Source organism: Chenopodium quinoa, unplaced genomic scaffold, assembly GCF_001683475.1.
Source record: "Chenopodium quinoa cultivar QQ74 unplaced genomic scaffold, ASM168347v1, whole genome shotgun sequence".
Taxonomy (NCBI): Eukaryota; Viridiplantae; Streptophyta; class Magnoliopsida; order Caryophyllales; family Amaranthaceae; genus Chenopodium; species Chenopodium quinoa.
In genome coordinates this window covers 5,603,033-5,625,402 of record NW_018744626.1, presented here as the reverse complement: position 1 = coordinate 5,625,402, position 22,370 = coordinate 5,603,033, and the positions used below count along the sequence as shown (strand labels likewise).

At 32.6% G+C, this 22,370-nt stretch overlaps 3 protein-coding genes across 4 annotated transcripts; 2 read left to right on the top strand and 1 right to left on the bottom strand.

The window, feature by feature from the left end:
* The first annotated feature begins 898 nt into the window (after positions 1 to 898).
* On the top strand, positions 899 to 4,005 carry LOC110700674 (UDP-glucose 6-dehydrogenase 3-like). 2 transcript variants are annotated; one of them, XM_021878252.1, is made up of 3 exons: positions 899 to 983; positions 1,388 to 1,837; positions 2,727 to 4,005. In XM_021878252.1, the coding sequence occupies exons 2-3, from the start codon at positions 1,399 to 1,401 to the stop codon at positions 3,728 to 3,730; spliced, it is 1,443 nt and encodes a 480-aa protein (XP_021733944.1). In that variant the 5' UTR covers positions 899 to 983; positions 1,388 to 1,398; the 3' UTR covers positions 3,731 to 4,005. The 2 variants fall into 2 exon arrangements, with proteins under 2 accessions (XP_021733944.1, XP_021733943.1); XM_021878251.1 differs by lacking the exon at positions 899 to 983 and adding an exon at positions 1,045 to 1,198.
* Positions 4,006 to 5,387: 1,382 nt separating this feature from the next.
* Positions 5,388 to 12,985, top strand: LOC110700672 (plant intracellular Ras-group-related LRR protein 7-like). The gene is made up of 10 exons (XM_021878250.1): positions 5,388 to 5,931; positions 7,970 to 8,039; positions 8,684 to 8,730; positions 8,943 to 9,051; positions 9,142 to 9,227; positions 9,664 to 9,754; positions 10,510 to 10,595; positions 11,498 to 11,584; positions 11,743 to 11,891; positions 12,420 to 12,985. The coding sequence occupies exons 1-9, from the start codon at positions 5,833 to 5,835 to the stop codon at positions 11,851 to 11,853; spliced, it is 786 nt and encodes a 261-aa protein (XP_021733942.1). The 5' UTR covers positions 5,388 to 5,832; the 3' UTR covers positions 11,854 to 11,891; positions 12,420 to 12,985.
* Positions 12,986 to 15,028: 2,043 nt separating this feature from the next.
* On the bottom strand, positions 15,029 to 17,926 carry LOC110700671 (zinc finger protein ZAT4-like). Its single transcript, XM_021878249.1, has one exon. It carries the CDS (start codon positions 17,266 to 17,268, stop codon positions 15,670 to 15,672), a length of 1,599 nt encoding a protein of 532 aa, XP_021733941.1. The 5' UTR covers positions 17,269 to 17,926; the 3' UTR covers positions 15,029 to 15,669.
* Between the last annotated feature and the right edge of the window lie 4,444 nt (positions 17,927 to 22,370).

The following is a 22,370-nucleotide window of genomic DNA, read 5'->3' as shown; positions in this document are numbered from 1 at the left end:
TTCTTAAATTATTTGTTTTGCATTTTTAGTATGTTGTAGAATTGTTGTCTTGTAGACTTGTACCCATGGAATTTATATGGAAATTCTTTGTTAGTACTCCATATATTTTCTATGGGCTTCTTAATTACTCTTTTAGCATTAATATTTACGACTTAATTATGTATAAAATTTTTTAATACACAATGTCTTTATTTATGGTTACAAAATCCTCATTTTTGGATGATTTATTGGTTGATACATAGACAATGATACATAAGATCAATATGAATATGTGATAGAGTATCTTGTATAGAGTAAATCAGTTTTGATTATGTAAATCTTGTATAAATTATATTAAATATCTTGTTAATCAATTTTGATTATGTAAATGGTGTTACTAAAGCCTAATAAACAAGATTTACATAATCAAAACTGATTCACAAGATATTCTAATACAAATTACAATGGTTAAAAATTATACTCCAAATATGATAATGCGAATTAAAATAAGTATCACTTTAATGTGGAAACTTGCAATTTTTACTATTCATACTAGTCTATGAAAATACCCCTTGACACAAAAATTACCCTCATGAGTCATGACTACCAAATGGTTTTTTTTCTCAAAAAATGAGTTTGGATAAATCCAAATAAGATAATTTCAATAAAAATAAGTCCAGATACGTTTTAATAAAAATTGACAAGAGTTATTTAACTTCAGTTTAATTAGTTAAGTTGGAATATGTAAAAACCAGTTGATTGAATACAATGCATTTAATTGAAACAAAGTGTATATATTACACATACTGCACCTCCTCATGTGCATACTAAGATTTCCAAGTTTGGTGTAAATGCAATCAAAATCCACCAATTTAATAATTAGTCAAAAGGAATAAGAAATTCAAAAAAAGGGTATATGATGTAAACTGTGATACATAGAACATTCTGTTAATTTGTTTTGGCCCTTTACCAATAAAAGTTGCTCACTTGTCTGTTACTGAAAGGTTTTCAACGTGCTCTACTCTGAACCTACCAATTTTTGCCAGCTTTTTTCTTTTTAATATCTTACACTTCTTATTTTTATTATTGGGTAGATCTTGTTTCTTGGATGGTAAAAATATTCAATGTGTGTTTTTAGTATTTAAGCTGCTTTTCTTGCTCTTTTCTTTACACCAACAATTCTTCTCTCTTTCTCTATTTTTCTCTCAAAAAATCTTAGGTACATACTTTGATCAAATTTCCTTGGGTTTTATGTTTTCATTCATCGTACCATGATATACCCTGTTAGTCCGTATTATGTTGTCACGTTACTAGTTCAAATTAAACTGTTAGCGTGACTATTGTTTCTAAATGAAAGAGGGTGTTGTTATATTTGATTACTAACGCGTTTTTTCATGTGTTGATACAGGATCAAGGAAAATGGTGAATATATGCTGCATTGGAGCAGGGTATGTAGGGGGGCCAACAATGGCAGTGATAGCCCTAAAATGCCCTTCAGTTAAGGTGGTTGTGGTGGATATCGCGGTTTCGAGGATTAATGCTTGGAATAGTGATCAATTGCCTATCTATGAGCCTGGCCTTGATGAAGTGGTCAAGCAATGCAGGGGAAAGAATCTGTTTTTTAGCACTGATGTTGAGAAGCATGTAAGGGAGGCTGATATTGTGTTTGTTTCTGTTAACACCCCTACCAAAACCCGAGGGCTCGGGGCTGGTAAGGCTGCCGACTTGACCTATTGGGAGAGCGCGGCTAGGATGATTGCTGATGTCGCGGTGTCTGATAAGATTGTGGTGGAGAAATCTACTGTTCCGGTGAAGACTGCTGAGGCTATTGAAAAGATCCTAACTCATAATAGTAAAGGTATGTTTTTTTTTTCTTTGTACATTAGTTAAAATGTTGTATTCGTATAATTGTCTATGCCGATTCAAAAAAAATTTAGAATTGTCAAGCCGTGTTAGTTTTACTTAGTTTCAATCATTAAAATTTAATTTTAATTGGTATTACATACGGAATAGTATTTATTATATGTGACAAAAACACTAGTAAATCGATATAAATAGCTTTGATTAATAAAAGTTAGATTTATTCCGGACAAATTAACAATAGTCGGTTTATATGGTTACATTCTAGTTTAGTAAAAAGAATTAAATCAGCTGATTTCAACAATTGTATTAGGTAGTTTTTGTGGTATATTGGGCTACCACTCTACTACAGTAGCATTATTGTCCTATCTCTTTCTGCAAACCTAACCGTACCTTTGGTCCCATGGCATGAACAACATTTAATAAAATACGACATTTGAGGTTGATATGTTTATCGTATTAAATAAATTATACATCACGGAAGAATAAAGCTCGTAGATGTCTTTTAGTTAGTTGGTAAAATTTAGGAGATGATACTTAATATTCGAGATTGATTTACATGTGTTTTAAGATAAGTGGTTGAATTAATATAAATTATATACGTAGTATATACTACCTCCGTTTCATATCATTTGCAACGATTTGACATAAAGTAGAGAAGAAAAATGTCTAATCGTTGCAAACAATATGAAACGGAGGTAGTATATATTTTGATACGAATAATGTAGTCCGAAAATAAAGAGAAGTTAAATTTTGTACTATTAATAATTTAAACTTTGTTTTGCTATCTTGATACTCCTTATGTTAATTTACGCAAATTAGATCATGGACACATGTAAACGGAACCACATGTTGAGTATTGACAATGGATTTATTATGATAAACAGGAATAAAATTCCAGATTCTATCAAACCCAGAATTTTTAGCTGAAGGAACTGCAATCCAAGACTTGTTTAACCCAGACAGAGTTCTCATAGGAGGAAGAGAAACCCCTGGAGGCCAAAAGGCTGTACAAGAACTCAAAAACGTGTACGCGCAATGGGTGCCTGAGGACCGGATCCTAACCACTAATCTGTGGTCAGCCGAGCTGTCTAAGCTCGCGGCTAATGCATTTTTAGCCCAAAGAATTTCATCTGTAAATGCTATGTCCGCCCTGTGTGAGGCCACGGGTGCTAATGTGTCACAAGTCGCCCATGCTGTTGGTAAGGACACAAGAATTGGACCAAAATTTTTGAATGCTAGTGTTGGTTTTGGAGGGTCATGTTTCCAAAAGGATATACTTAACTTAGTGTACATCTGTGAATGTAATGGCTTACATGAGGTCGCGAATTATTGGAAGCAAGTGATTAAGATTAATGATTACCAAAAGAGCCGGTTTGTGAACCGTGTTGTTTCATCTATGTTTAACACTGTGTCTGGCAAAAAGGTTGCAGTACTTGGGTTTGCCTTCAAGAAGGATACAGGGGATACAAGGGAAACCCCTGCTATCGACGTGTGCAAAGGGTTAGTTGGTGACAAGGCGTTGTTGAGCATTTTCGATCCTCAAGTGACTGAGGAGCAAGTTATGAGGGACTTGGCTATGAGGAAGTTTGATTGGGATCATCCTGCTCATCTTCAGCCTATGAGCCCTACCGCGACAAAGGAAGTGTCCGTGTGTTGGGATGCTTATGAGGCTACTAAAGATGCTCATGCTGTTTGTATTTTAACTGAGTGGGAAGAGTTTAAGAGTTTGGACTACAAGAAGATTTTTGATGGTATGAGGAAGCCTGCATTTGTGTTTGATGGTAGGAATGTTGTTGATGTTGATAAGTTGAGGGAGATTGGATTCATCGTCTACTCGATTGGTAAGCCTTTGGATCCATGGCTTAAGGATATGCCTGCTTTGGCATAGCGCCTTTGCTAATTTTGGTTGCAGCATTGGAGGGCTGGCTAAGCTAGCCTAGCTTGGCTAGCTCCTCCAATTAAGTGAAGGAAGATCAGACATTGTTATTCATTTAATTTGTTATCAAGTTGTTATTATTATTTGTCATTTTGGCTTTTGGATTATCATTGAAATCTAATTTACAAACTTTTTTACATAAACCATAGAGATCATGTACTATTCTCTATGCATGTCAAGCATTTGAATGATTATATTTTTCTTATTTGGGCTATATTGTAAGTCAATTGTCCTTTTTTTCACCTTTTGAATTGATATAATGTGATCATCAAGTTATCAAAATTTGAGAAATAACAAGTTCACAATAGACATTCAAATGTTATGAACAAAATAAAAGTCATTCATTCTTCAAAGAAGTGCACATTGTGAACAAAATAAAACTCATAAATGTTAAGAACTTCTTAGGATAAGTCAACCTTAAAAGTCAACCAAATATTTCCGAAGTTATCAATGCATTTATTTAGAGGATCCTTTAGAGGCGAACTCAATTAATCATTATGATTGATAAAATTTGTCAATCTAGTGGCGAATCCAATTAATCTTTGTGATTGATAAATTTTGTCAATCTAGTGGCGAAATTATATTGCAAATAAGTATGTTTTATTTATTTATTTATTTTACTGTTCATAGGTAGACCCGTTACTTGATAGTGTGAAAGGTCTTCTAAGGTCGATTCCAGCCTCTCTTTTGATATTAAGGTGTGTTCACGTTTATTGAACTGAATAGAACAAAACTAAACTGAATATTTTATGTGAGAAGGAAATTAGGAGCTGATCTGAACTAAGCAGAATTGAAATTAAGCTGAAGTGAACATACCTTTACTACCTTACTAGTAGTGAAAGGTTCATTAGAACTATGTTAAAAACATTCATGTAAATGAACTCGTTGATGATTGAAAGCGGAGGGCCCATGTGACAAAAGATGCCATAACAAATCTTTAGTATAATAAAAAATGGACTTATTTACAATATTGTCATAAGATCGACAAATGTCAATCATCAAGATTAACACGTGCTTTAAATGCTCATCTAATGTGTATAATGAATATACTAGTTTTATCCCCGTGCAAATGCACGGATTTATAATAATAAGACTTGAAAATTAAAATAAATAAATTAATTAATAAAATTCAATTAAAATGAAGTTAGTTTAAATGAAATGGCTTATATGCAACATTTTTTATTTTTGAATTTGAATTCATATCATGTCTATCCTTAAAATTCTCATGTTAGATACATTATTTAAAATATTTTATAAATTATTGTAAGCTTTTTTTCATTAAATTTTTTTTATCATGTTATTTTTTAAGGGAAAAAAAGAAATTTTTTTAAAAAAGCTAAAAAATATTTGGGCGGGAAAATTTTTGTTGTGAATGTGACATGTGTACTTAAGGGATAACTCTGGTGATTAATTTAGTATATAGTATAGATAGATAGATGTCTATTGATTTGTTAGAGTTGTAGGAGTTTTATCTAAAATTCAAAATCAACTCTCTTTACATCAATATCGCGTGAGTTTCATTTCAAAAGCCGATTTATAATCATTAAACAATAACCATATACGACTTGTTGACTTGTCATTGCTCGATACATGCACGAACTCGCAACTTGCACGTACGATTTTTCTTTTTTCTATGGAGAATTAACTCTTTAACTCAAGAAATCAAAGCATGACATTAATTAAACTTCAAATATACAAAGTGACAAATCGTCGAATTACATAGGAATAGTCAGTCAACTAACGTATCAATCAACAAGTGATGTTGTACAGTACAATCCAACTTTAGGAGAGAGACTATACACTCCCAAAAGACGCGGTATTTCGCATTATTAAATCATCCCAAAAAAATAAAATAAAAAACCTTTGTTCTTCATCTCCAAAAAACCCCACCATTTTTCAGAAATTCAACGTTCAATTCATTCAAATTTGCTGCAAATTAATCATCATCTGAATTTTTCTATTGATTTTATCATCTGGGTATTTTAAATTTATGCTGCAAGTTTACTCATTTGATTGATTAATGCGATAGAAAAGAGGAAAAGAAGAGAGAGAAAATGGGGTGTGTTTCCAGTAAAACAGCGGATTCTAAAGCTAATAGAGTTGCTCGATGGCGTTCCACTGGCATTGTTGCTCTTCGAGACTCCAAATTGAAGGTCTAATTTTTATATAGATTGAAGAAATTAATTGAAAATTTTCAATTTTTTGATATGGGATGCATGCTTTTCTGGGAATATTTGCTTTGATTATGTTTATGTTACGATTAAATGGATTATGATTATTGTTATTGTTTTATGTTGGTTTATTTGTATTTATGATATTTTGATTGTTCTCTTGTTGGGAGGTATGATTCATGTTGTTTCTGTTTGTTTGTTTGTTTGTTTCAGTTAATAAAATCAGTTAGAGACATAATTAAGAAGCTTAAATTTATGAATTCTGAGGACTTTTATTATTTTTTGTGTTGAATTTGTGGTGCGGAATGTAGAAATGTTGCATATATTAGGTGATTAGACTCTCTTAACTTGAGTGGGTTGTTCCCCTTTTTCTTCTTCTGCTTGAACGCCTTAATCCCATAATCGGGTTGTTCCCCTCGGACTAAGAAATGATGGTTTGGTTCAATTTTGAAACTAATACATTATGATCAACTTCAAGTTGTTGTTACTGAGGAAGTGTTGATTATGGTCAATGAGACCTATGATGGTATGGTATTTGACTATTGTGGAACTATCATAGTTTCATACAAAACTTGGATTCTATGTTTATTGTTTACTAGAGGAGGTAGAATTACTACATAAACTCTACTACACAATTCTGTTCAAATCATTCAAAAAATGATGTCACGTAGACATGTAGTTAAGAGTATGGCATGATATTATATATATACCCTTTATAAGGAGAGTAGTTGTGTTATTTTGATTCTCTCCCATCTTTTAATTGAAGTTAGCGTTCATTGTGATATTAAATGTAATTATTACTATTTTAGGAAATTAACTACTTTTTTCGAACCTCTTAAAATAGTTTATGTGGGTAATGTGACTATTGATTCTTGGCTAAGGTTGTATGTTGAGAATGGGAGGTAGCATAAGCACTCAGAATGTGGAGCAAGTTGGAAACATTTGGATGTCTCCTTATTGAGTACTTATTTTGTCAATTGTTCACATCAATTAGCTATATTACGCCTTTCAAATTTGGTACTTCTATTTCTTTCTAAATAATTGCAGTGAAAGTTTGGTGAATAGTGTAACAATTTTGCAGCAAGGTTCATTTTGTTCAACTTGATTTGTAATTGCGAATACTACTGATTACTAAGCAGATGAAGAATAGTCGACCAAAAAAGAGAATATTTTTCGGCATGTATATTAGAGGTTCTGAAAGGTTGTATATAGTATGTTGTCCAAGTATTATTTAAGTCCAATCATTGTATTTTAGTGTCAAATGGAGTGTTAAACGTTGAATAAGCTGGAGAAGGTTACTTGCGTTTGGATAAATAAGTTGTGTGTCTTTTCTCCCTGGGTCCAGCAACAGAAAACTGAATCATGTTCTTTTGTAGGTTATCAGAATATGTAACTACACATAGAGTATTATGTGCTGAGAATTTGTTGTAAGACTTATGCCTATATCTGGCCGCAGCTGAACGTGTTAAGTGCTGAAGTCTTAGGTTTAGTACTTTCTGTTTGGGGTATTATGTGCCTTTTTAATATTTGTGCTTGACCCGAAGTAAATCAATTTGTTTTGATTTATATAAATGTTTTCCTGCTTGTATTACTGACATGTATAATTATGACTTAGGAAATTTATTATTGTTGCTGATATATAAGGCCAATTTGAATGCTTTAGGGTTTATAGGGTAGGGTTTTGCAAGAGGCTTTATTCTCTTGTACTCTATTGGCTATTGGGAATATTTGACCCTTCTCGGCCATGCATTTCTCCCTACACTTTATATTTTATATTTAATCACTTCTCTTTGCCTTGTTATCAGTTGAATATAGGCAATTTATTATGTGTGTGGGCATGATCATGGGCTCAAGTGTTGTTTTATTTTGAAATATACTTACACTTGTATTCTTTTGCATTTTCTGCATTTATGAAATATGGTTTTGAATTCTTATTTAGATTCTCAGAGTGCAGCTCTTTACTTATCTATATAGGCTTTGCTTATATTCAATATCTAATGAGCATTATTTCCATGAACAGGCATTTCCTGATGAAGTTCTTACCCTTGACAGAGCTGTACGCACAGTGGACTTAACACACAACAAAATAGGTACACTATATAATTGGGAATTTTTGTATGTTGCCAATAATAGTAGTTGCATTAGAGAGTGTTTTTAAGTTCACTAAAGAATTTAAGATTATTGAGTTGTACATTTTGATGGAAACAATATAACACTCTAGAGTTTGTGTGATAATATTCTCTTCCAAGGTTTTAATATGTCGTTTACTTGTCAGAGTTGTCACATTGCTTATCTGCATGCTATTCAATGAGTGAGAAAAGTTAGTGAGAAATTAGTGGGTTGGTGAGCATGGAACCCAACTGTAGAGTAAAAAGTTGATAGGAAGAGCTTACAATAAAGGATATGGGGAAGTCATTTGGGACATCCCAAAAGGGGAGATGTGTCTTGTTACTTGTGCTGAAGGGAGTATGAGACATTTACTTGCCAGATAGCATAAAAATTGACTGTTAGATAAGTCATAAGGCTGATGTCTAGTTGAAGTGGTTTTGTCTAAATTGTTTTTTAGGAGTGTCCAGACGATTGCATCATGTTTGTTATCGCATGGATGTTATTATTTGTTTTTGAACTGCTTTAACTTGGTAAGGTCTTCTATGTTACCTCATTTTCATGCCTTGTGCTTTTGAACTCTGTTTCTAACAGTTGAACCTTCTCCTTTCTTGTATGCTTTTTACAGTTGATGTTCCAGTAGAAATCAACAAATTGATCAACATGCAGCGCCTGGTAAGAGAAAAGTATTTTTCTTTGTAAACCTGAGTTATGCTTTATACTTGCTTTTCGAGGGCTGCTCAAAATATCACATCACAACCTTATTCTTCTATTACCTATGTGGATGCGTGATTCTGACTGAGGGGCAGTGCTTTGTATATATTGTAATGCTGATTTTATAAAAATAGTATACATTTATTTCAATTAACATATGACTCTCTTCTCAGATTTTGGCAGAAAATCTTATTGAATGTCTTCCAATGAACCTGGGGAAACTTCAGTCTCTAAAAGTAATGACACTTGACGGGAATCGACTTTCTGGCTTGCCTGATGAATGTAATCTACCTCTCTCTAACATTCTAAGTGTTATCTTCTCATTTCTTGTGAAATCATGGTGATTGTCTCTGACAAAATCTGTCTTGTTAGTGGGTCAACTGGTACGGCTTGAGCAGTTGTCAGTATCTCGGAATGTGTTGACATACTTACCAGAGACTTTAGGGAGTCTTAGGAATGTAAGTTACTAATCTAATGTGGTTTTTCATACTCTTTGTCCCACCATCTCCTCACCTATATATTCTGAACTGTGCCAAAACACTGTCCTATGTATATTTTTAAATTTTAGTTATCCAATCAACATACTTAATTCTTGGTGTAGTAACATACATGGTACTTGTTAACTTGTCCTTATTAAATGCACTCCTCGATACAAGCAAAAGTAAAAAGCTAAAATTAATAAACTTAGTCTGATGAATGAAGTATTTGACCTAAGTTCAAGTCTTGTAATAATCCAACTTGCAAAATATTAAAAGTCAAGCAAAAATAGAGAAATTTACACTGTTTGGTTTGCTACCCAAAAATAAAATAAAAGGTACTCAGCAAATTGTTTGATCTTTTCACCGTTTTATTTTACTACTTATCTTTTGTATGACTTGTGATTTTGTGATGCAGTTGAAGCTCTTAAATGCATCAAACAACCAGTTAAAATATCTTCCTGAATCAATTGGGAGTTGCTTTTCACTCGAGGAGCTTCAAGCAAATGGTATCCATTATCTCGTTTTTTTTTTTACTTTAAATGCACAATTTATGATAATGTGTCAAAGTACAGACCTTCAATGTCTATGGATTCTTATGATGCAGTGAAGTGTTAAGTTCTAAATTTGATGTTTATTGTTATACTTTACTGGTCTTATCCTCATACACAGTATTGTTAGATGTGCTACTCGTATTATATTTCGTATAATTCTTTGTATTCATAATCTGCTAGAATGTAGCCGAGTTTATTGGTTTCTTGTTTCAGAGTATTCTTTTCATGTTTACTAGAACAAGATGAGTATAAAGCATTTAATTTTTTTTGGTAAGCTATTCTTGCTCTTCATGGATGCACTGCAGTTCTTGAAGTCTCTTCTTGGAGGTCGCTTACAACTTTTAGTTTGAGACAGATATAGTAAAGAGGGTAGTCTACGCTGTAAATAACAATGATCTTTTTTGGGAATTTGTAGTTGAATTGGTTGTCCTATTTTAGCTATATACATAGTGATTGTAGTTCAATATTATGTCTTATGGTTATCTGACTTTTATTCTTTCTGTGGTGCTATAAGTATGGATTATTTGACGAGTTTGTTTATTGTGTTTCCTACATGTTATTTCAACATTGATGGACAACATATGATGATTAATGCCATTGACTCTTACTGCTGTCAAAGCCTTGTTCTTTTCTTCTTCCTTTGGCCTCTTTTTTATTTTAGCCTATAGTGTATACAATTGTAAGTTAAAGATTCGTGCTTTTACTTGTAGATAATTCCATTGACGATCTTCCTCCTTCAATATGTAATCTCGTTCACCTGAAATCACTTTCTCTGAACAACAACAATGTGAAAGAGGTAAATGTTTCTGTTGCTTATTAGGCTAGTATTCCTTATCGCTCTTTGGCTGAACACTGTCCTTTTGAGTTTTGTACTTCTGTTACTCTTATGTTATTAGATAACTTTGTTCTTTATGATGTAAATTTGTTTGTTGTATTTGTGCATTAGCGATCTATCAAAGCCTTGAGAAACTAGTGTTTCATTTCTGAACCTGTGTTGGAACTGAACTAAGATTTTGAGTGGGTAATTTGCATTGCTAACTTCTGACCTGTTTGAAACCAACCAAGTCCAGATTGATCTTGGCTATGGTGCTAGATACCCATACTTTTTGCTCCCTCCTATTGTGAGCAAATCAACACATTTCATGCCGTCTGAGCTACAATAATTTGGCTTCTGGGAAATTGCTCCTAGTTAAGAGTGTGAGAAGGGTCACTTGCTATGCCTATTGACTACCTTGTCATCCTATTTGAAATGACTACCCCAAAGTTAACCGTTTTGACGGTGGCTAATTTGTTAAAGTTAGCTTAGGTATTAAGTGATCAGCAGTTGGACAATTGTTTTCTTCTGGGTATGCATTAACCAGTGTGGAGCTGTGGACTCTTTTAGGTTGTGGTTAAATACAATACTAATCTTAGTTTTGACATACGCTGCCTTTATTGCTAATTATAAACAGTTTATATATTTACTAAGAGTATTATAAGAATTTATGACAAATTATTCACACGTCAATCGTGTTATTGATGTTTCTTTGATGATTAATGTTTCTACTTTTAGCTCTTATAGTTATCCATTAAGTTTGTGTATACGAGAATCATTTTCTTGATAATTTCAGTCAGAATTATATATGTGGGTTAGTGATTTGTCCTCTTGGAAACCGTTATCAGATTTTAGTCGTGAAGCTTTTCATCTGTTTTCCTTAGATGCCTGCAACTATACTCAGAGACTGCAAAATCCTGCAAAGTATATCCTTGCATAATAATCCCATTTCCATGGATCAGTTCCAACAGGCATGTCACTTACTCACTATTCTGCAAAGTTCAAACTGTTAATTTGTCTTTTCTGTAACATAGTCTAGTGGATTCTACATCCAAGCTATGTCAATTTTTCCAAATTTTTCTTAATTTTTTATTTTCCCTTGTATTTATTGATGGTGCACATTAATTAGATGGAAGGTTACCAAGAATTTGAACAACGACGGAGAAAGAAGTTTGACAAACAAATAGATTCGAATGTGATGATAAATTCAAAGGGTCTAGATCAGGGTGTTGATTCGTGATTCTGTGTATCCTACACCAATTTTGATGAAATATCTTGGTAAGCTTTATTGTTTACGCATAAGTTGAATTACTAGCTGCACTTTTCTTTCTGATCTTAAGAATGGCTTGAATTATCTCTTATCTGTAGCACGATAACAATAATATTATTTTATTTTAATCGACTGTCTTGCAGTTGACTTCTGTTACTAAGAGTTGCTTTATGATGATCCTAACTTCTAGAAGCACGAGTTAGTGTGCTAGCTGCAAAATTCAAAATTTTATACGTAAAGTTATTCCATGGAAGGTAGAGGGATTCTGTGCTTTTGGTGTGATACTGCCTATTTAGTTAGTTAGCTAACGAGGGAAAAGCCCTGAAATTCCTTTAATGGGTAAAATTTAGTTAGACTAGTATATGCATTATTGACATCTCGCCCCATGTTGTCAACTAATAGGCTTGAATCTATGCTCACTATAGATTAAAATGAATATACACTTTAAATGTGCGATTAGGCTTTTGGTTCTTGAGCGTTTAGTCATGCCTCTAGTGTCTCATCTTTTCCTGACTATGCAATATTTTCTGTTCAAGGTTGTCAAACAAATTTAAGCTGTGAACATCTGAGGCAGAGATAACTGCTCAGATTGTGTTTCTCCAGCTGAATCTATCCAGTCGTGTTCAGTCATCTTGCTGCTCATTTAACTTCAGTCAAAATGGTGAAATGGCCTCTGTATATGATAATTTTTTTTCGGGTAATTTGTTATCTGGTCTCCCGAAGCTGGAAGCTTTATATTGTGCAGGTGTGTATATAGAGAAAGAGTTCCCTTGCAAATTGCTACATTGAACTTGCAACCACAGGAAGTTTGATATACTGAGTTTACGAATTGCTTGTTTTTTTAAGTGTTTATATAAGTTATATTGGCCTTCTTTGCATCTATGACAGCATCTTTCAAGTATACTGTGTACTTTCATTGGCCGTGTGTGGCAATTAGCATTAAAGTGCTTGTATTTGTCGGCTTGACTAGCTATTTGTAAACGCTACTAACCAGCATTTTCGAGTTAGAGTTTGGAACAGATTACAAACTTAACAATTAGCGGATTGCAGACTTGCTGAGGTTAACCTCAATAAGTGCTCTAATCCGCTAAAAGCTCTTCAATTTGCTGTTAACCAACCAACCAAACTGTGTATTGTTTATTGTGAGCAGGAACTTTGAGACATCGAGCAAATTATTAGCACTATTAACTTAATCAATGAAGACAAAGATGATAAGTACTTTGCAATTAACACTTCTTCTAAAGATTAACTGCTAACTTTAATTACTCCACAAAAAGGAATACTAATTGGCAAATCACTATCCACTTGTCGCTCAATGTGATACGGTTGTTTTAAGTCTTTTAACCAGCTATGATCTACACTTTACATGTGCAGTGTGCACAGAGCGCATCCACCTCAATGCACACCCGAGTGCATAATAGAGTTTCTCGTAATTTCAGAGTATTTTCATTATTTGAATAATTTTTAATTGGTTAATGCGTGTTACTAATCAAAGTGTTTTATATGTGATACGTGAATTAATATTCAATTTTCAAAAGGGAAATTTTTTTGTGACTTAGGATAGATTGATATAGCTTTATCGTGTACTATATACTCGTTATGTACGAGACTTACTCATAAAACAATTAAGAATATAGGTTGATTGGCGGTGACTTCTTAGCAAACTCTTTTACTATCTTGATAATTTAAAATTCAAAAGAAAAGATATTATTCTAGGAATGTAATCTAAGAAGAATGGAGCCGAATTTGACGTCACATACCAAATTGTAGGTGTATTGGTTTTTTCACAGAAACTTCATGTTCTCTATTAACCATTTAACAAAGTACTGACTTCTCAAGTGCATTTATCAAACCCATCAACGACCAATCTTTTCTACATTTTCGGCATTTTTTTGGACAAGAACCAAAGTTGTTGGATCTCCAACTTCAATCCCTTTTTGACCACTAAGATCTAAACTTCTCAACTTAACCTATAATTATGCCTAACCATTCGACTAATTATCTATATTTGCCTAATTGTTCCGGCATCTTTATGTAACTTCTTCCCTATTTTTCTACTAACTTGAATCATAGATAGTTTCGAATCTAACAACTTGTTTGACAACAATTTTTTCAGTTAGACCGCATTTGAACATGTGAAATAGTGTTTAGTAGCAACTAGTCTTATCGATCAGTTTTTTGTTATGTACAACAGCTAACAGCTACTATAACACCTAATAACAACTACTTTTGCCGAACAAGGTCTAATGGGATACACTTTTCCAATGACTTTGCCAACTAAATGAGCACATATTTCCTTATGTTCACATAAAGTAGCTAAGTTTTCGAATCATAATGTCTATACTTTGAAACTTAGTCCTTACTCCCCTTTATCAAGCCATTAAAGGGTGTTTTTATTTTATTTTTTTACATAAAAATACAAAAGAAACTAGCATAAATAACGCCATAAATAAATACTGAAAGTAACTACCACCGTCCACAAGCAACTAAACAAGTAGAGCAAGTGAAGCAACCACTTTGCCTACAAATGCCATAAAACTTTGGTTAAAAAATCTACCATTTGCTAATCCTTGAAACATTGACATAATTAAACTATACACTAATATGAAATGCTAATTGTAACAAGTAATTACTAGTACTAAATTTGAAGCAAAGAGTAGTTAATCTCGGCCCAACTCGAAACTAATCCTTAAAGATTAAACCCTAAGCTTCATTCTCACCCAACCTAGTACAAATAGTAATTAGTAATGTAACTTAGATGAGGAGAGTAATCAATTAATAATGATGAGTTACTTACTTAAGTTTGATTTATTAGGTGTTAGCTTGTCAACCTCATTAGTAAGTAATTAGAGCTCATAATTAAAAAAAAATGGTGGTCCTAATAATAATAAAAAGTAGAAATAATGTTTCCAATGAGCTTGGTGATTACTAAGAAAACACCTAGCACAAGTTGCATGCTATCTAAAAGTATAATAAGAGAGCAAAGGAGAGAAGTGAGATGGGTTGTCATGTATAAGGTAGGTGATGACTACACAACCACCCCTATGCTCACATGCTATCTTTGTGTACACTACTTAACTATTTCAATTTATTTGCTTTACTTCTCTTTTTCTACTTCCTCTACTACTATTACTATTACTACTACTTTTTTTTTTTTTTTTTTTTTTTTTGTTAGTTAGTTCTTTCTTTTTAATACACTACAACTTTCAACACCACACTTATTTATCTTCCATAGCAAGGAAGTATTATTATTACCACACCATGAATCGATTATGTACTCGTTACCTTTTATAGCTTGTTGAATCTCCAAGTCTGTACAGATATACCTGTTGTAACCTGTTCTTTTCAGCTTAATTTCAGTTCAGTTCAGTTCCTAATTTTTAGGCGAGATTACTGTCTCTTATCAGTATATCACATGATACTATAGTGTAGACTGCTCTTGATAATAGTACAAATCAACTTTGATGTAAGATTTTAAAAGTTAGTATATAGCAATTGGAGTATTGTTATGTAGTATGACATTCACAAGTTAGATGATATTATCATTAATGCAATTCACCTTTTGTCTCTTTTCACTTGATCAACAAAGTACACAAGGTCTATATTGATTGTAAGAAAAGAAATGAAAAAAAAAAGAGTGCAACACTTGGCCAATTTTGAATTTCTTTAATACAAACTCGAATAATGAATGAATCGATGGCGAAAGTATGCCATAAATCTGTACACTCTTGAATAATTGAAATCCTTAAACATTATACTATAAACTATATGAATCATAATAATAAATCAATTTGAGATTAATCCCAATAAAGACTCGTGCTTTTGAGAGCTTTCAACACACCAATATGGCTTGATGAACCCAACTAGTGAAGTACTACTGCTAGTAGTAGTAGTAACGGTAGTAGTCGTGGTCGTTGTCGTAGTCATAGTCGTTTCGTCGTGTGCTGGTGCAGGAGGAAAATTAAGATCAAGCAAATCTCTAGTACTTTCCATGCTTGATAATCTTTCAACCACATCATCAATTCTACTAGTTTGATGAATGTGATTATTGATTTTCGCCTCAGTAATTTTGCTATTAGTATCACCATTAGATGTTACTAGTAAATGTGACCTTTTGTGCCCTCCTAGTGCTTGTCCTGATGGAAAAACTCGATAACATATCGGACACTCATGTTTATTCACAACTTTCTTAGACGGCGATGATCCAATAATAGCCCCAACCTCGGGAACTAGCTCGTGTTGTTGTTGGGGTTGGGATTGGGGTTGCTGCCTAGGATCAGGAGATAAAACGATGTCGTTGCCACCGATGTCGGTCTCAGGCCCGAGCTTTGGAAAGGGAGGAGAACATTTACCTCCTACACCATGCTTCTTGTGACTAGCTTTATGACCCCCTAAAGCTTGATAAGAGTGGAATACTTTGTTACAAGTAGTACACTCAAATTTGCTCCTTTTACTCATACTGCTGTAAAATTCTGAATCAAATATTTCATGATCACTGCTTTTTTGGTCATATGAAGAAATCCCATGTTCAGAAACCTCAAATTCCACGATTTTTGACGATTTTTTGACAAACCCAGAAGCTGATGATTGAGCATTAATCTTTCTCTTACTCTCAGAAGATTGCTTGTTTTGATCATTTGACATAAACCCATTTTCCAAAACATCATATTCCTTCATTTTTACACTATCTTTAACAAACCCAGAAGCTAAAGATTCCATCTTTATACTTTTACCAACATGATCAATCTTTTCTCTCTTCTTCTTACTCTCAGAAAACTTGCTGTTTTGATCATTTGATCCAAACCCAGTAATATTAACTTCAATTTCCTTCAATTTCAGCCCTTTTTGCTGATACCCAGAAACTGCAGATTCAGAATTTTTGTCAGCAGAAACAGAGACATTCCCCTGAACTTTCTCTCTTCTTCTCCTTCTATTCTTGCTGTTACTCCCCTGATCAGCAGCAGCAGTCGCAGCCGCGGCGAAAGAGGAAGAAACATCACCCCAAGATCCTACATCTCTAGACAACATGATCAAACACATTGCAACAACAACCTCTTCTTGTTCTTCTTGCTCTGCTTCAACCACCTCAGAAACAGAAGACTGAGAATTATTTCTTCCAAAACTTGATCTTTTCCCCTGATTCTGACTACTAATCTTGCTTGATTTCGGGTTTCCAGTCTCGTTCGAAGAAGAAGAAAAGGAAGAATTCATAGTGTGATCCTCATGATCAGCTGCTGCTACTGATCTCCATGTTTTCTTTGGATTCTCTCTAAGTTCATACCCTGGTTTTGGTAAATGAGACCTTATATGACCTCCTAATGATCTTCCACAAGGAAAACTCTTCTTACAAAACTTGCAAATATGCTTATTTTTTTGCTCTTCCATTACAAAAACTAACAAAAAAGTGAAATTTAGAAGTTTTTTTGTGAAAAAACAGAGGAAAGTTTGAATCTTTGATGAAATTTGAGTTTAAAAATGATGGGTTTTTTATTTAGTTGGAGTTAGGAGAAGGAGGTGAAAGTAGGAGAGGGAAGTTGCTGTTTTTGAGCAAGTTTAAGATCTGAACTACTGATGCAAAAAAAGAGGAGCTTTTTTTTTTTTTTTTTTGTTTTGAGTAGAAATATTTACACATAATTTTTCCCCATTTTTTTTTAAAAAAAATTCTCTCTCTAGATTATGAACTTTCTCTCACTAATTAGCTATTGGGTAGTTGAAAATTGAGGAAACAAATCAAAAATTGAAAGAGCAAAAAAAAAAAAGGGTAGTTTTAGTTTTTACTTTATTGTGTGGTTTTAGTTGCTGAGCAAGAATTTCTACTCTTCATATATATGTTTTTTCTCTCTAAAAATTAAGCTAGTTTATAGCTCTACTAGTACTAAATAAGTAGTACTAAATTTGGTGGGGGGAGAAATCCATGCATGGAAGCAAAGATAAAAAGAGAAAAGCGGGAAGGAGTGTTATGGAAGCTGCACGTGTCTCTTCTCACCATCTTTCGCCATTTTTCTTAAGTGTATATGATCCAAAAGTTTGGGAACGGATCGTAAAACGGATCCGATCCGTTCCCGTTTTATATAATGGATATGATTTACTTATATCAAATTGGAAAAATAATTATATATTTGACTTATTTTTACTAGCTCATATGTTGTAATTGTATGTCAGGATTTGGGTTAAGACGAAAAAGATTTTAAAGCGAGTTGAGTAATTGAGTATAGTTGAGACTTTAGAGTGTATGTGGATTGATCCTATGTGGTTGGGGAACCTAGCTAAGCTAGCTACTCAAAACTAACGGCTATACTATTTTTTTACACTTTGATTTGCAACTAAGCAAGCTTACTATTTAACTATTTTTTTGGCATTTATTGTACCAATTAAGAAAAGGGAAAAAAAATTAAGAAAAACATTATCATTTCATCATTTACATTTATTTCTTATTTAGAATATCAAGAAGTTGTATTTTAATTTAATTTCATACTTACTTTATTTGGACTTGGTTGAGTGGTCAAGAGATTTATAGGTGTCAGCCAATTAATTTTGTGTTTGTTACCATGACATTCACAAGTTTTGCATTTTTTTTTTATCATTAGGACCTATTCTCTTCAACTAATTTTTAGTTTAATTTCAATCAGTTTAGTTTAGTTCAGTTCAGTTTTTAATTTTCTTTTCTCATAAAATATTCAGTTCAGTTCAGTTCAGCTCTACCCAATTCAATTCAGTTCAGCTCCACTCAGTTCAGTTCACTTCAGCTCAGTTCAGTAAATGAGAACAAACCCTTAGTATATAGTAGCCCTTCGATGTAGGTGATTTAGTGATGGATTTTCTTTTTTTTATAAGGAATTATTATTGATTTTAAATAATTATTGTATCTCGGTTCATTTATATTTCTAAGTAATAATTTTCCCTACACATGAGTATCATATACTCAATCACTTATAATATTACTCCATGATCGGTTCATATGTAAAATATTATTCTACTTTAGTATTTAGCATAATTAATTATGTAAAATTAATAATTATAAGTATGTATGCATGGCCTTGAATCTTTAATCAAGATATTTCAAATGTAACAATCTTTTAGGAATGGAAGAAGTACAAACATAAACATACGGTCATTTAGGAACGGGAGAAGTATAAACATAAACACACGGTCATTACTCATTAGTCAAGTCGGCAAAAAGAAAATTAATACGAATATAAACATGCTATCAAGTATATTGGAATAAATTGAAGTGTGGAATACTTTTAAGAGGAATTAGTCACTCGTAATTATATGAAGTTAATGGTATTGGTTGGAATATTGAAAGTTGTAATTCTAGTTTGATCTATCTTATCTAATTAAATTGGTGAGTATCTGTCCCAAACTCCCTATAGTAGCCTTAAAAGTGTGGCTTAAAATCACCCTAACCTCTTTGCTCAACGTGTTTGTTTAACAACAAATATGAAATACGGATCTAAATAAGAATAGTTTGGTTTCAAAATTCAACACCTTCTTAAGTAGCTAGTGAGTTTCCAACATCCAATTAAAAGATAAATGGGATTAGATCCTCTACAAAAATAGTTATCTTATAACCGATTCTTATTGACCTTGCGGATAGCTCAACTTGATTGTTTCAACGAACACATGAACAGTTAATTACTTTCTGACAATACACATAAGGGCTTGTTCTCATTGACTGAACTCAGCTGAACTGAACTGAACTGAAATGAGCTAAATTGAACTGAAATGAGCTAAACTGAACTGAACTGAATATTTTATAAGAGAAGGAAATTAGGAACTGAACTGAACTGAACTGAGTTGCACTGAACTGAACTGAACTTAACTGAACAACGTAAGATAACAGACCCTAAGGTTGTATATATCGGAATCTTCCTAAACTCTAAACTTGAAGGAATGTATACGCGGATTTAGAGAAATTAAATAAGCTTCTTAACTTGCAATAAAATAATTAAGGTAGCTCAAACTCTTGCTAAACACTTATTCTTGTTATCTTTAGTTCTTTACAAAGATAATGGTTAACGGATATAGCCTCTTCAAAATTGAATCTCTTGTACTATATAGGACACAAGTTTATTGGATGATTGATTTCAATTCATTAATTAAGTAAAATCTTTCATAAATGTTTGTATAGTATTTACATTCTGTAACTTCAAGGCAATGATCCATTTAATTACCATCAAAATCTTGTCACACTCGAATTCATGAAATCGTCAAATGGAACTTAAACACTTTTTATAGAGCGCGTTTATGCAACAGCATAGTTCAATTCACTCCCTATATATAGTAGAAGGTCATCACCTCATATCATAAGCACGAATCAAGTTACTCTATCTACAACAGAGATATAGTCACCAATTAACCGGTCTCCTTATATTGTAACCCGTTTATATACAACTTACTCTAGTACGACATAGTACATTATCTAATGATATTTATTTATTCAATTAAAAGATCATTGATAGTTGCTTGCTTGTTGTGAAGTGAATCTGATGATTACCATCTTCTAAACAGAAAAAATCAAGTAGAGAGTTACAATATGATATGAGTATACAAGCTGTCTAATAGTTAAGAGGTTTAATAAGATACTTTAAGAAATAGAAATAGACATGAACACATGCATGTTAGCTCATTTTCACTGTACTAACTTGTCACCCTTGTCCACCAACCTTACTTAGCCAAAGCTGCTGCCCTCTCTCTATACTCTGGTCCACTGCCTTTGTCAAACTTTTTTCAGCTGCTTCAACCAATTTATACTACTTAGCATCATTATACTGTTATATGCCTTTATTTTAACTATATATAATATGAAGCAACATGCATCATACATGCTCCCTCGGTTTTAGAAGTTCAATTTCCTTACCTTTGTATGGTCTTTTACATGCGACTTTGACCATTAATGTCTTCTATTATATACATAAGTGAATATAATACACTAATACTTCATATAAAGCTAATATTTTAAAAATATACATACGTGGAGACAAATCTAAGAAGCTCAATGTCACAAGCTAATATCTTTCTTTTAATTCCATAAAATACGGTCAAATTTATATTGTTTTGACCATATGAATAGTTGAGTCAAACTTTCAGGAACAGATGTATAGAGTAATAATGTTATATACTTAGGAAGTGTTGATCCTTTCGCCTAGTTTTTACTTCAATGATAATAGGGTTATACCGAGGATACAAAAGCAACCATGTACGTGTTATTAGAGCTCTCTAATTGGATAGAGCATAAGTTTATTATTTACATAGTATCACAGATTGTAAAAGGAGCCTCTATTTATTATTTATCACAAATAAAACCTTTTTTTAAATCTGGATAAAGGGTGATAATTATTCAAATGAATTGTTTCACCCTTTTTTTTCCTACGTTTTCAAAAACTAATTAATTCAGATTATTTAATTGGTAATTTTTAACGAAAGTTTATAATTTAAAATATAAAATATTTTAATATTAATGATGTTTTTCAAAATATATATATATATATATATATATATATATTTTTTTTTTTTTTATATATATATATATATATATATACTTCGTATAATTTATATATATTCGTCTGTACCACCAACAACACCAAATACTACTCATAATTTCTATATAATAATAACAATAATAATATTAGGAGCTTTTTTTATTTTGTAAATTGAAAGGACGCTAAAAAGAAATGTGACATTTTTCGTGTTCTAAATTGGTAACCACTTACCAACCATACATTGTCCCTCCTACATTAACAAAATTAAGTTGAGTTACTTCAAACATTTGGGATGAGTATGTGTACAATATATTGTCCATAACGAAAATGACCTCACGTAAGCATCTAACACTTACTAGAACTTTACTTTATGGTTATATATATATATGATGTCTAAACGTAATTATTAATTATGAATATATCCCTACATAACATCCTCTAAGATGTTGAAAGGGTATGATATGATGGAACACTATAATCTCGATCTAAGCTTGGTTCAAATCTTACCAAGTCGAGTCGAGCATAGCATATTCACTACTTCACCAAAAAACAGAAAATATTCTATGTATATTTTCAATCACTGGTTGATAAATGTATTAATTAATTGACTATTGCTACAACGACTGATGTGTGCTAAAAAATTTAGCCGTCGGCAACTTAGTAGGACGGTTGAGTTGTAATTTGTCAACCACTAAATATTTTCCCATCCAATTTTGTTGTTACTTTTGAGTATTGATGCAAAGGAGGGAACAGCAAGAACCATCAAGGTGCCCTTCAAAAATTTAATTGAATGAATTAATAAATTAAAGATAGCATCAAGGTGATTAGAGAGAAGAACATGTTACATGTAATTGGTGTTAAAGCCAACATGTTCTCTAAATTACATGTGCAATTGTGCATTCATGTCTAAGCTAGCTTAATGGCCGGTGTGACTGATTATCCAAATTTTAAGTTATAAGTAGTAAATTAATTTAGTGGATTCTATATGTGTGACTAATTAATACG

Coding starts and splice junctions, on each gene's coding strand:
- LOC110700672 (XM_021878250.1), top strand. CDS start 5,833: ATGGGGTGTGTTTCCAGTAAAACAGCGGATTCTAAAGCTAATAGAGTT. Junction 8,040..8,683: donor CTTAACACACAACAAAATAG/GTACACTATATA, acceptor TGCTTTTTACAG/TTGATGTTCCAGTAGAAATC. Junction 10,596..11,497: donor ACAACAACAATGTGAAAGAG/GTAAATGTTTCT, acceptor TGTTTTCCTTAG/ATGCCTGCAACTATACTCAG.
- LOC110700671 (XM_021878249.1), bottom strand. CDS start 17,268: ATGGAAGAGCAAAAAAATAAGCATATTTGCAAGTTTTGTAAGAAGAGT.
- LOC110700674 (XM_021878252.1), top strand. CDS start 1,399: ATGGTGAATATATGCTGCATTGGAGCAGGGTATGTAGGGGGGCCAACA. Junction 1,838..2,726: donor CCTAACTCATAATAGTAAAG/GTATGTTTTTTT, acceptor TATGATAAACAG/GAATAAAATTCCAGATTCTA.